Consider the following 13,945-nt stretch of genomic DNA (forward strand, 5'->3'; position numbering starts at 1 on the left):
GCTCGACGTCTAATTACAAAAAACGTAAAGCATGTTGTAAAGGGTAACTATATTAGAACTCACAGCAACAGCCCAAATTTAACAATACAAAATTGTATTATCTCAAAACTGCCGGCACCGTGTCTGTACAGTGTTGAGTAGCTGGTGATGTATCAACTTCAAAGATAATTCAAAGCAGTTCATAGAATGTGAATATTACAGTTGTGAGATTTCAGAAGCATGAAGCGGAAATTACCTAAATGTTCAGATAATACAATAGGGCACTAAATATGGCCCCTAAGTGTCTCATTATGAACTGCAATATCTTTGAAGCTGTATTTCGATCGAGTCTTCAGCTATCGGGAAAAATGCGTCCTAGAACAGGCTACGCTTGCAAGTGGAGCGAGTCTGGCCACATCATGGGTTGAGGCGTGATTTGAGGGCAGGACTGGGAGAGCAGTTTATGGATAGGATAACTCAGGATTGTTGGGATGCAGTTCCTGTTAAGTATGAAACAGTTTCTGGAAACAAATTATACAAAAGTGTATGTAGATAAAGTTTCTGGAAAGGATAACGCAAGATTATATAGGTTTTAGAAAATATAACATAACCTTGATGTAGCTTCTAGATTGGATATACGACAGGATAATAGATAGTTTCAAGATTAAATACATCATGGTTATATGCACACAGAGATGACCCTGTTTCTCATTGTATATACACTGGGAATTTACTTTTCTCCTAGACTATATTACGGACTAAAGTTCACTTGCTGGTTGGTCAGAGAGGTATTGTGGTGGCTGCCCAAGTGTTATTAGCCCGTATCAGTGGCTTTGCATGAATGTAAAAATACCAATCTTAAGTAATCTCGACAACCCATTGTACCTTCTTGCTAATAAAAATTATTAATATTATTATTAGTATTATTATTATTCCTCTCCAGAGATTGAAGGGTCTTAATCCCAACACTAAACCCAATGAAGGAAATTCCCACGGAATGTCAAAATTATATGGAAAACAAAATCGCCAAGACACTAACCCCTTGACCCCTTTAGTCTGGATTTGTGGAAGTATTAACTTATGTCTAGACGTGTATATTAACTCTTTTCAAAGATGGAAGACGAAATATAACTGTGTCGACCCCACGATAAGACTAGTCAGATTGCATGTACGAAAAGACCGCTGTCGACGTAAACAAACTAGGTTCGTTGGTTGCATTTGACATTAACATGAATAATGATTTACCACAAACACATTAACCTTTACAAATTTTAATTACTATTAAATTATGAAATATGTCATGTGAATCACAATAGTAATAATCTTTGATGAAATATGTTAAATTCATGTGAATTGTTAGCAATTGTCAGTCTCGTCAAATTTGTGTACTGACGTGTAGTATTACTCCTTACTCTTGTAATATCTTAAATCGTATAAATAACAATTAATAAAAGTAGATGGCCACTAACAGTAAATAACTGTGTATTTAAACAAGATAAATATATTCCAGTTAACCCCGTTGAAGGAGTAGGGAGTGAAAGACACTCGCTTGACCTCGCCCCACGGGACAATAACAATGTTTGCGTGGCGTGGCTCTTAAAGATAATCCGGACTAATATCTATAATAGACACCCCAGCCAGTGTTTACCGCCTCGGAACCCTTCTTACCAATTGCTTCACACCCAGATAATTCTACTGGAGTAGTAAGACATTTAAGGTTAGTGTAGATTCTATAAGCGCCTTATTAAAATCTATATTCGTCTTATTATTATGATAATTTTGTATCACTGAATTTTTGGAGTGATATTAGTGCCTTATTTTTTCGGCTTGGTGCCTTAATTTCATATTTAGGTCCTTATTTAAAAGTTTAGTTTGGTTCATTTAATTTGCTCTCCATACCCATCCCGTAGGCGGTGGTGGAAAAGGTTACAGAGGTAAATAATGGACTCTGGAACTGAGCCCCTAACAAGAATATATTATTTATACATTTCGCAGCTAGTAATTAAAGATCAACATTTCAATTTGCAGGAGATTTGTTGGTGGGCGACGGTCTGGTCAGCGAAGCCTCGTCGGAGTAGCCTCGTCATTGCTACCTTCCTACAGCTCAAAGTTAGTGAAACAATTTCCCAAACCGAGAAGTGTGACCCCCTCGCTTCTCAGTTTTTATATATTGTCTTCTCAGTTTTGCACTCCCTATGTCCATCCCGTGTGGGCAGTGGGAAAGGTTACAGAGGCACGTAATGGGCTCAGGAACTGAATGAACCTCGAGTTTTATTTAACGAAGCAAGATAAAGTCTTGATAGGCTAGTTGTTGCACAGTTGTTAGTGATCTGGGCAAGACACCATGATTATGGACTGAGAATTAAGGTGTGTGGAGGAAAGAAAAAGGTGGTTTGTTAATAATTATACAAACGATAACAGCCTAAGATCATTGTGTTCATTTTTCCATCGACAATCTAAAAGACAAAATTATTTTGTATCATTGTAATAATTATACTTCTTGAATTATCCCAAATCTGTTATCCTGCCGTTACGTCCCGATTCCTTCATGAATAATCTAGAATTTATTATCCAAGTAGGTAATCTATAATTAATTTCGAAGAAGTGCCACACCCCACCAGTGAACGCCTCAATGAGAAACTTACAGTGACATGATATCATCCAAAATGTTTTAAGAAATTTTCCAAACGTTTGTGAAACGTCAACATAGGGAAAGTTGAAGGGGAAAGCTCTACTGTACAAGGGTATGGTGGAGACACAAAGGGGTTCTATATGGAAGAATCCAGGTTCATGTTAGTGGGAGAGTGCGTGGAGGTAGGGGTAGGGAAAGTTTAAAAGGGAAGTTTTGTATCGTAAGGCTGCTGATAGAGGTTTCGAGAGCCCTATAAAACTCCGTATGGATCTTAAAGAGGATCGAATGGATTATATCCAAGCCTCAAACACTCAGAGAAGGATCTGAAGCCTGCTAAGGGGGGTGGGGGTTGTAGGGGGTCCCATAAGGGGATCACAGCTTTCTTAGAGGAGGTTATAGGGATGCTGAAGAGAGCTGTTGGAAAGTTGGCAAGGATGCTTAGAGGGGTCACAACAGTGCTAGGGCGGCCTCGGAGATGTGAAAAAAGTAAACAAAGCTGTATGGCATTATAACTACTGGTAGAACATTAAGAGGTCTTAGATAGTCCACAGTGCTGCTGGGTAGTACACAAGAGTCATAGATGGAGCCATGGAGCTTCTAGGAGAGCGTCAAGTGACCTAGAGAGGTGGGTAATAAGAGTTTCTAAGAGGGCAGAGATCTTGTGATCTCTGAGGACTTAGGAGAGGACTTGAGGCTACTCATAAGAGCTGTAGAGCCGTGGGAGGGCCGTGGGAGAGTGCTGTGGGAGTGTACTCTAGCTAGAGCTGTGAGCCTGCCACTACTCTCACGAGTTAACTGCTACATTATGGTTACCTGGACCCCGCAGCTTTCCTGTGGCGATGGAGAGAAACATATATTTAAAGATTTTGATAAAAAAAGAAAAGGAAATGTTACAATTTTGTTTGATAAATTCTGTAATACAACGAATTAATCCTGAAAGGTATTACATGTTTGTATGAGAATATTCTCGTTACTAGTAAATAAAACTGAGTTGAAAGCACAGAAAGGGGGATTAATTCCGGTGATATTTACTTTGGGGATTATGTTATTAAGTGTATTATATTATTCTACGGTAAATATTAGAAAGGGACTAAATTTCAGATTTACTTACGAAAGATACCTTTCATTATTATGTTGCAACTTGCCACGTTTATGGGTGTAATTTAAATGGGGCAAGAAATTTGATTATAGAACATCTCTTCAAAATCTTATCTGGGCCTCAAGAAGAATAACTCTGATAAGAGATTCTGAGTGAAATATCCTGAGTATAATCTGTATACTCGAATAATCTGATTATGGAGTATAATTATACTCTATAATCATCGAGTATAATCTGCACGAGAAAGATAATCAGAAAGAGTCCCACATAAAAGTATATAAAATTGCATTTCCCGTTAGCTTGTCAACTCTCCTAACACCGTAAGAAATGATCCCAGAGGCAAAGAGATCACAGGTCCCAAAGGTTACACAGGTCCCTGGTGACGCTGCCTGTCAGCGTCAACAAGACCGTAGCCAACATCAAGGAACATCAAGGCTTCATTATTCCCACCTCGCGAAACGTTCTTTGAAATATTCTAAAAAGCAGGATGTAAAGGTGGTTGACGTAGCCTTTTCTGGCTAGTAATTCTAGCCAGAACTACTTTAGTATAGTACCTTGACGGCCGTGATCTGAAGGGGGCTTAGGAGCGATGCTTGAAGGTGTGAAGACAGGGGTTCAGAGTCTTAGAGCAGGCCTGAGACAGGCAAGGAGGGGAGGTCACAGTCTAAAAGCGAGGTAAATTTTAATACGTGACTTCGTATCCTTGACATTGTGGCCAACTGACTGACCTCTGACCTTGCGATTCTGTCCGAGCCCTGTGGCTAAGATTAATTATGACCTTCCCTGACCTTGTGATCCCGATCGATCAGGCGGCTGATTGATCATGTGATCCTGATTGATCAGGTGGCCCCGACTGATGATGCGTCCCTGCCTGACCTAGTGACCTAGCATTCATACTTGCAAACAAAAGCAGCCAGAAACTAAAACTCACTCACCAGCGGGTGTTCTGAATGTGCCTATCGGTAAGCTTACAAGACATCAGCGGATGGTCAGGATACCAACTCCTGTTTAAACTTTATCTCTTAAGTGCGTCCTCATGTTCAAAGTTCTCGTGTTTGGCTTGCGATTAGGTTATTCTTCCTACTCTTTTTTTTTTTCCCCTGCTTGCGCGTTCTCTCTCTCTCTCTCTCTCTCTCTCTCTCTCTCTCTCTCTCTCTCTCTCTCTCTCTCTCTTTCTCTCATTTCACCTACCCTTCAGTTACACCCACCTACCCGTCAGCCACACCCACCTACCCGTCAGCCACACCCACCTACCCTTCAGTTACACCCACCTACCCGTCAGCCACACCCACCTACCCGCCAGACACACCCACCTACCCGCCAGCCACACCCACCTACCCGCCAGCCACACCCACCTACCCGTCAGCCACACCCACCTACCCGTCAGCCACACCCACCTACCCGTCAGCCACACCCACCTACCCGTCAGCCACACCCACCTACCCGTCAGCCACACCCACCTACCCGTCAGACACACCCACCTACCCGTCAGCCATACCCGCCAACCCGTCAGCCACATCCACCTACCCGTCAGCCACACCCACCTACCCGCCAGCCACACCCACCTACCCGTCAGCCACACCCACCTACTCGCCAGACACGCCCACCTATCCGCCAGACACACCCACCTACCCGTCAGCCACACCCACCTACCCGTCAGCCACACCCACCTACCCGTCAGCCACACCCACCTACCCGCCAGACACGCCCACCTATCCGCCAGACACACCCACCTACCCGTCAGCCACACCCACCTACCCGTCAGCCACACCCACCTACCCGCCAGACACGCCCACCTATCCGCCAGACACACCCACCTACCCGTCAGCCACACCCACCCGACGTCTCACCTGCATCTTGATGGCTACGAGTTCGGCTATGTAGCGACGGTCGTCCTCCTGAGAGTCTCCCATGAGCGTCAAGGCAGAGTCGTTGACTTCGATGATGTGTTCGTTGCCGCCCTTGTCCACGATCGCCTCGATGGCGCAGATGTCCAAGCCCCCGAACAGCGACGACACCTGTGGACACAGAGGGACGGGTTAGTAGGGAGCTGAGGGGACAGGAAGGGTGAATATGGAGTCGAAAGTTAATGCCCTCGTGAACCCTTGATGATCTTTCGATGGCCCATCATCACCATACATGACTGTGACCCCTGCTTGACCTAATAACAATACAGCATTCAGAGACAATGACCCCCCGCCCTCAGGAAGAAGTACATGTTGATATGACCTCTGATGACCTGATGACTGCCCCAGATAACCTGGCATATGACCTACCTCATCAACCCAGGCCTTGTACCGCTCCGTCATAGCTGCCTGCTCCAGCATGGCCGACCCGGTGTTCGTCTTCCAGTTACCGGAGATGGACTTTCTCCTGCGGGCGAAACCTTGCATTAGGTGAGAGAGGGAGAGAGCACACAGAGTTGACAGTACCAACTTCAACTCCCCAAAGGAATTGAAGTTGGTACTGTCGTACAGTACTGTTGGTACTGTCGTACAGTACTGTTGGTACTGTCGTACAGTACTGTTGGTACTGTCGTACAGTACTGTTGGTACTGTCGTTGGTACCAACCAAAGGAGTTGGTTGTACCTTGTGTACACCAACATATAATCAAGGAAGAGAGGGAGGAGAAGACACAGGAAGAAGATACTAATGAGGATAAAGATGAAGGTATAAGGAGGAACAAAGAAGGTCCGAGGACGAGCAAGAAGGGAGGAGGACGAGGAGGCCAGAGATGTGTGGTAAGGACTGTTGTCATCAGCGACGTCATCTTGGATGCTGGAGTGAACAGGTGTACAAGGGGTACGAAATCTCTAGCTAGCAATTACAAAGACTCATATTGATCAAATACATAATATTAAATTGAAACTGACGAGAGAATACATTTCGTACAGTAGGATAACACATTGAGTTGACCATGGTTGAAGTCGGCCCGAAACGTCCCTCCACTACCTTCATGTTCAGATATATGTGGCTTGGATGTCTATCCTTATACCCCTCTCACTATCTATCCCCCTCAAATTATTATCCACAAAAAACTCCTCAACTATCCACTCCAACTTACTGGAAGCACTTGTACATGGCGCCGATCTTCTGAATGTGAATATCGAACTTGGCGTCGATGTAGGGCTCAGTGGTGCAGTAGGTGTTGGCCACCGCCACCACGCTGGCCATGTCCTGGAAGTCGGCGTTGCTCTCCACCCGGATCTTGCCCAGGCCGCCGTGGGCGTGCCCGATCTTGAACACGCACGGGTACCGGGGCGCTGACATCTGGCGCAGGCGGAGAGGCAGGGAGGGAAGGAGGTGGTCAGAACACGTTGTTGTTATAGATTCAGCTACGCGGAACAAGTTCCCAAGTAGCACGGGCTATGGTGAGCCCGTAGTGGACTTACCTGGCACAGGAGCGGTGCTGTGGGGTGAGAACACTTTATAGCGACTCTTTATAGTCGATAATGACGCGGGTAGAGCCGTGGGAGTCTTGGCTACGTCAACACTTTTTGATGGAGTGTAGAGGGGTGGTGGGGGGGGTGGAGGAGGAGGGAAGGGAAGGTTCGCTGAATGGTCGTGAGCAGTTGTATTGTTGAATGGTGATTGGATGATGTTGAAGGGGTGATTGGATAATTTTTTGAATGAAGATTGACGACGATGACTGGTTGTTAACGGTTTTGAATGGAAGATATCGATGATGAACGGCGAATGTTGGTAGAATGGGTAGAATCCCTAGGACTGGTAGATGAACGGCTGGGACTGGTAGATGAGCCCCTGTGACTGGTAGATGAACCCCTGGGACTGGTAGATGAACCCCTGGGACTGGTAAATGAACCCCTGGGACTGGTAGATGAATGAATGAAGAGAGATTGAAAAAGCTTAATTTACATACTCAACAAAGGCGAAGAGTTAATGTGGACATGTGTAAAGTACACAAATGAATGACTGGGCATAACAAGGAGGATAATAATAAGGTATAGAATATATCAACACAAAATAGAACACCAAACAATACAATTGATATAAATTACATAAGTTTATGATGACCAAACTACACATCAGAAGATGGAGACACGTCCAAGTTTATGATGACCAAACTACACATCAGAAGATGGAGACACGTCCAAGTTTATGTTGACCAAACTACTCATCAGAAGATGGAGACACGTCCAAGTTTATGTTGACCAAACTACTCATCAGAAGATGGAGACACGTCCAAGTTTATGATGACCAAACTACTCATCAGAAGATGGAGACACGTCCAAGTTTATGATGACTAAACTACTCATCAGAAGATGGAGACACGTCCAAGTTTATGATGACCAAACTACTCATCAGAAGATGGAGACACGTCCAAGTTTATGATGACCAAACTACACATCAGAAGATGGAGACACGTCCAAGTTTATGATGACCAAACTACACATCAGAAGATGGAGACACGTCCAAGTTTATGATGACCAAACTACACATCAGAAGATGGAGACACGTCCAAGTTTATGATGACCAAACTACACATCAGAAGATGGAGACACGTCCAAGTTTATGATGACCAAACTACACATCAGAAGATGGAGACACGTCCAAGTTTATGATGACCAAACTACACATCAGAAGATGGAGACACGTCCAAGTTTATGATGACCAAACTACACATCAGAAGATGGAGACACGTCCAAGTTTATGATGACCAAACTACACATCAGAAGATGGAGACACGTCCAAGTTTATGATGACCAAACTACACATCAGAAGATGGAGACACGTCCAAGTTTATGATGACCAAACTACTCATCAGAAGATGGAGACACGTCCAAGTTTATGTTGACCAAACTACACATCAGAAGATGGAGACACGTCCAAGTTTATGATGACCAAACTACACATCAGAAGATGGAGACACGTCCAAGTTTATGATGACCAAACTACACATCAGAAGATGGAGACACGTCCAAGTTTATGTTGACCAAACTACTCATCAGAAGATGGAGACACGTCCAAGTTTATGATGACCAAACTACTCATCAGAAGATGGAGACACGTCCAAGTTTATGATGACCAAACTACTCATCAGAAGATGGAGACAAGTCCAAGTTTCTAGATAAGTTTATATATCTACGACAACTAGGATCACTTCTGCCCTGGAGAAGGGTTGGTGATTTGTGGCACACAAAATAGATCATAATAGACGCGGGATTATTGATTGTTTCAAGCGTAGGTTAGACATGTATATGAATGAGTTTGGGTTGATGTAAATACAAGCTGCCACGTAGGGGACCAATAGGCCTTCTGCAGTTTCATAATTCATATGTAATACAGTAGAATGATATCAAACCGGCCCTAATGCCACTTCATCCGAGCTCCACCCTCCCCCTCTCCCCACTTAATTCAAGGGACGGTTACCGGTGTATATCAGTATTTCCGGATGTTTCTGGCGCGCTCCGCCCAGCCGGTGGGTGCTGGAGCGGACCGGTTCCCGGCGGACCTTTCTGCATAGCTGACCTTCAATACTGGCAGCTGAGCGTCGGCTGGAGTGGTGTTGGGTGTGGTTAGGTTGGGTAGTGTGGGGCTCTGGTCCCCCCCTGGTCACTCACCATGGGTATTGTGGGGCTCTGGTCTCCCCTGGTCACTCACCATGGGTATTGTGGGGCTCTGGTCCCCTCTGGTCACTCACCATGGGTAGTGTGGGGCTCTGGTCCCCCCTGGTCACTCACCATGGGTATTGTGGGGCTCTGGTCCCCCCCTGGTCACTCACCATGGGTATTGTGGGGCTCTGGTCTCCCCTGGTCACTCACCATGGGTATTGTGGGGCTCTGGTCCCCCCTGGTCACTCACCATGGGTATTGTGGGGCTCTGGTCCCCCCTGGTCACTCACCATGGGTAGTGTGGGGCTCTGGTAACCCCCTGGTCACTCACCATGGGTATTGTGGGGCTCTGGTCTCCCCTGGTCACTCACCATGGGTATTGTGGGGCTCTGGTCCCCTCTGGTCACTCACCATCGGTAGTGTGGGGCTCTGGTCCCCCCTGGTCACTCACCATGGGTATTGTGGGGCTCTAGTACCCCCCTGGTCACTCACCATGGGTATTGTGGGGCTCTGGTCCCCCCTGGTCACTCACCATGGGTAGTGTGGGGCTCTGGTCCCCCCTGGTCACTCACCATGGGTAGTGTGGGGCTCTGGTAACCCCCTGGTCACTCACCATGGGTATTGTGGGGCTCTGGTCCCCCCTGGTCACTCACCATGGGTATTGTGGGGCTCTGGTCCCCCCTGGTCACTCACCATGGGTATTGTGGGGCTCTGATAACCCCCTGGTCACTCACCATGGGTATTGTGGGGCTCTAGTACCCCCCTGGTCACTCACCATGGGTATTGTGGGGCTCTGGTCCCCCCTGGTCACTCACCATGGGTATTGTTGGGCTCTGGTCCCCCCTGGTCACTCATCATGGGTATTGTGGGGCTCTGGTCCCCCCTGGTCACTCACCATGGGTATTGTGGGGCTCTGGTCCCCCCTGGTCACTCACCATGGGTAGTGTGGGGCTCTGGTACCCCCTGGTCACTCACCATGGGTAGTGTGGGGCTCTAGTACCCCCCTGGTCACTCACCATGGGTAGTGTGTGGCTCTGGTATCCCCCTGGTCACTCACCATGAGTAGTGTGGGGCTCTAGTACCTCCCTGGTCACTCACCATGAGTAGTGTGGGGCTCTAGTACCTCCCTGGTCACTCACCATGGGTAGTGTGGGGCTCTAGTACCCCCCTGGTCACTCACCATGGGTAGTGTGGGGCTCTGGTACCCCCTGGTCACTCACCATGGTATTGTGAGGTTCTTTAACCCCCATGGTCACTCACCATGGGTAGTGTGGGGCTCAGGTACCCCCCCCCCCCTGGTCACTCACCATGGGTAGTGTGGGGCTCAGGTACCCCCCCCCCCCTGGTCACTCACCATGGGTAGTGTGGGGCCCCTAATCCCATCCTCCACCACCCCTATAATGGGTTTGGGGTGCCCCCCATTCACCCCCCCCCCTCTGCTGCCACTATAGTGACTCTTGCAGGTCAGTGTTGTATCACTGCCATAAAACTGTTGCCATTAATAATAAATATAACTGAAACGCTGCTTCAATGGCAACAGTTATTGCTACTTGAGTTATCATTACTCCTTTTGTTGTTACTATCACCACTAGGTGTTACTACTGTAGCCACTACTGTGCCTACTGTAGCCTCTACTGTGCCTACTGTAGCCACTACTGTGTCTACTGTAGCCTCTACTGTGCCTACTGTAGCCTCTACTGTGCCTACTGTAGCCACTACTGTGTCTACTGTGCCTACTGTAGCCCCTACTGTAGCCTCTACTGTGCCTACTGTAGCCTCTACTGTGCCTACTGTAGCCACTACTGTGCCTACTGTAGCCACTACTGTGCCTACTGTAGCCACTACTGTGCCTACTGTAGCCACTACTGTGCCTACTGTAGCCACTACTGTGCCTACTGTAGCCTCTACTGTGCCTACTGTAGCCTCTACTGTGCCTACTGTAGCCACTACTGTGCCTACTGTAGCCTCTACTGTGCCTACTGTAGCCACTACTGTGCCTACTGTAGCCTCTACTGTGCCTACTGTAGCCACTACTGTGCCTACTGTAGCCACTACTGTGCCTACTGTAGCCACTACTGTGCCTACTGTAGCCACTACTGTGCCTACTGTAGCCACTACTGTGCCTACTGTAGCCACTACTGTGCCTACTGTAGCCACTACTGTGCCTACTGTAGCCACTACTGTGCCTACTGTAGCCTCTACTGTGCCTACTGTAGCCACTACTGTGCCTACTGTAGCCACTACTGTGCCTACTGTAGCCACTACTGTGCCTACTGTAGCCTCTACTGTGCCTACTGTAGCCACTACTGTGCCTACTGTAGCCACTACTGTGCCTACTGTAGCCCCTACTGTGCCTACTGTAGCCACTACTGTGCCTACTGTAGCCTCTACTGTGCCTACTGTAGCCACTACTGTGCCTACTGTAGTTGTATAATTAGTGTCCAGCTAGTAGAGTCATCTTTAAGCGACCTTCACTATCACCGGGGTCAAGATAGCGCTATTTATATGCCGAGGAATTATATAATTATCAGTTATTTTGGTACGTGTGTTTGTGTCGTTAGTGGGGTGTCTGTAGCTGTATGGTGGCGGGCTGGACCTCACTCACTCACACACACACTCCATACATGGCAATTATTTAGAATTAAATACAATTGACTCCTAATGGATATTTATATTAAGCTCATCAAATAAACGAGTCTCTAGGGTCAGGCTTCAAATAACCTGATGTAGGATAATAGTCCTTAGCTTTGTCATTGGGAAGAAAGGCTGTTGGGCCGGACGGAATCTCACCATGGGTATTGAAAGAGTGTGCAGAGGCACTCTGCTTGCCACTCTCCATAGTGTATAGTAGATCACGGGAGACGGGAGACCTACCAGAAATATGGAAGACGGCTAATGTGGTCCCAATATACAAAAAGGGTGACTAACAAGAGACACTGAACTACAGGCCAGTGTCCTTAACTTGTATACCATGCAAGGTGATGGAGAAGATCGTGAGAAAAAACCTAGTAACACATCTGGAGAGAAGGGACTTCGTGACAACCCATCAACATGGGTTCAGGGAGGGTAAATCTTGAATAATTGGCTTAATAGAATTCTACGATCAGGTGACAAAGATTAAGCAAGAAAGAGAAAGATGGGCAGACTGCATTTTCTTGGACTATCGGAAAGCCTTTGACACAGTACGCCATAAGAGGTTAATGCATAAGCTGGAGAAACAGGCAGGAGTAACTGGTAGGGCGCTCCAGTGGATAAGGGAGTACTTAAGCAATAGGAAGCAGAGAGTTACAGTGAGAGGTGAGACCTCAGATTGGCGTGAGGTCACCAGTGGAGTCCCACAGGGCTCTGTACTTGGACCTATCCTGTTTCTGATATACGTAAATGATCTCCAAGAGGGTATAGACTCATTCCTCTCAATGTTTGCTGACGACGCCAAAATTATGAGAAGGATTATGACAGAGGAGGACAGCTTGAGGCTTCAAGAAGACCTGAACAAGCTGCAGGAATGGTCGAACAAATGGCTGTTAGAGTTTAACCCAAGCAAATGTAATGTAATGAAGATAGGGGTAGGAAGCAGGAGACCAGATACAAGATATTATTTGGGAGATAAAATACTTCAAGAGTCAAAGAGAGAGAAAGACCTGGGGGTTGATATCACGCCAGACCTGTCCCCTGAAGCTCATATCAAGAGAATAACATCAGCAGCATATGCCAGGTTGGCTAACATACGAACGGCCTTTAGAAATTTGTGTAAGGAATCATTCAGAACTTTGTATACCACATATGTCAGACCAATCCTGGAGTATGTGGCTCCAGCATGGAGTCCATATCTAGTCAAGGATAAGACTAAACTGGAAAAAGGTTCAAAGATTTGCCACCAGACTAGTACCCGAACTGAGAGGTATAAGCTACGAGGAGAGACTACAGGACTTAAATCTCACATCACTGGGAGACAAGAGTTAGAGGGAGACATGATCACCACATACAAGATTCTCAGAGGAATTGATAGGGTAGATAAAGACAGGCTATTTAACATCAGGGGCACACGCATTAGGGGACACAGGTGGAAATTGAGTGCCCAAATGAACCATAGAGACATTAGACATAATTTGTTCAGTGTCAGAGTGGTTGACAAATGGAATGCATTAGGAAGTGATGTGGTGGAGGCTGACTCCATACACAGTTTCAAGTGTAGATATTATAGAGCCCAGTAGGCTCTGGAACCTGTACAACAGTTGATTGACAGTTGAGAGACGAGACCAAAGAGCCAGAGCTCAACCCCCGCAAACACAACTAGGTAAGTACACACACACACACACACACACACACACACACACACACACACACACACACACACACACACACACACACACACACACACACACACACATTCCATCCCATCCTCCCCACCATCTCTACCCAAAACTCACGTTCGTATAATATAACCATTTCAGTCAATCTCAATCAACACATTTTTCCCTCCAACCCCCCCCCCCCCACCCCTTCATGATCCCAGCATCACTACTTTTAGAAGCCCCCTCAACCTCTCACGCCTCCCCACCCCTCCCCATCCCCCTTCCACTCCCCCTCCCCCCTCCCCAGCAACACCCTCCCCAACTGACCACCAAAAGAGGCAGTAGCTGACTTAGTAATCAGAAGGAG

At 46.7% G+C, this 13,945-nt stretch overlaps 1 protein-coding gene across 6 annotated transcripts in view; it reads right to left on the reverse strand.

Annotated features, from left to right (window-relative positions):
- Syn (synapsin) overlaps positions 1–13,945 on the reverse strand; it is a 122,550-nt gene that overhangs the window by 9,116 nt on the left and 99,489 nt on the right. For 4 of the 6 annotated variants that reach the window (XM_045756240.2, XM_069307537.1, XM_069307536.1 and 1 more), the window contains 4 exons: positions 6,775–6,980; positions 5,987–6,083; positions 5,561–5,728; positions 3,425–3,442 (listed from right to left, as the gene is read on the reverse strand). In XM_045756240.2, the coding sequence (XP_045612196.2) occupies positions 3,425–3,442; positions 5,561–5,728; positions 5,987–6,083; positions 6,775–6,980 (489 nt within the window). The remainder of the gene's footprint in view (positions 1–3,424; positions 3,443–5,560; positions 5,729–5,986; positions 6,084–6,774; positions 6,981–13,945) is intronic. The other 2 variants (XM_045756244.2, XM_045756242.2) reach the window with 1 other exon arrangement.

Source organism: Procambarus clarkii, chromosome 60, assembly GCF_040958095.1.
Source record: "Procambarus clarkii isolate CNS0578487 chromosome 60, FALCON_Pclarkii_2.0, whole genome shotgun sequence".
In the NCBI taxonomy this organism is placed as follows: domain Eukaryota; kingdom Metazoa; phylum Arthropoda; class Malacostraca; order Decapoda; family Cambaridae; genus Procambarus; species Procambarus clarkii.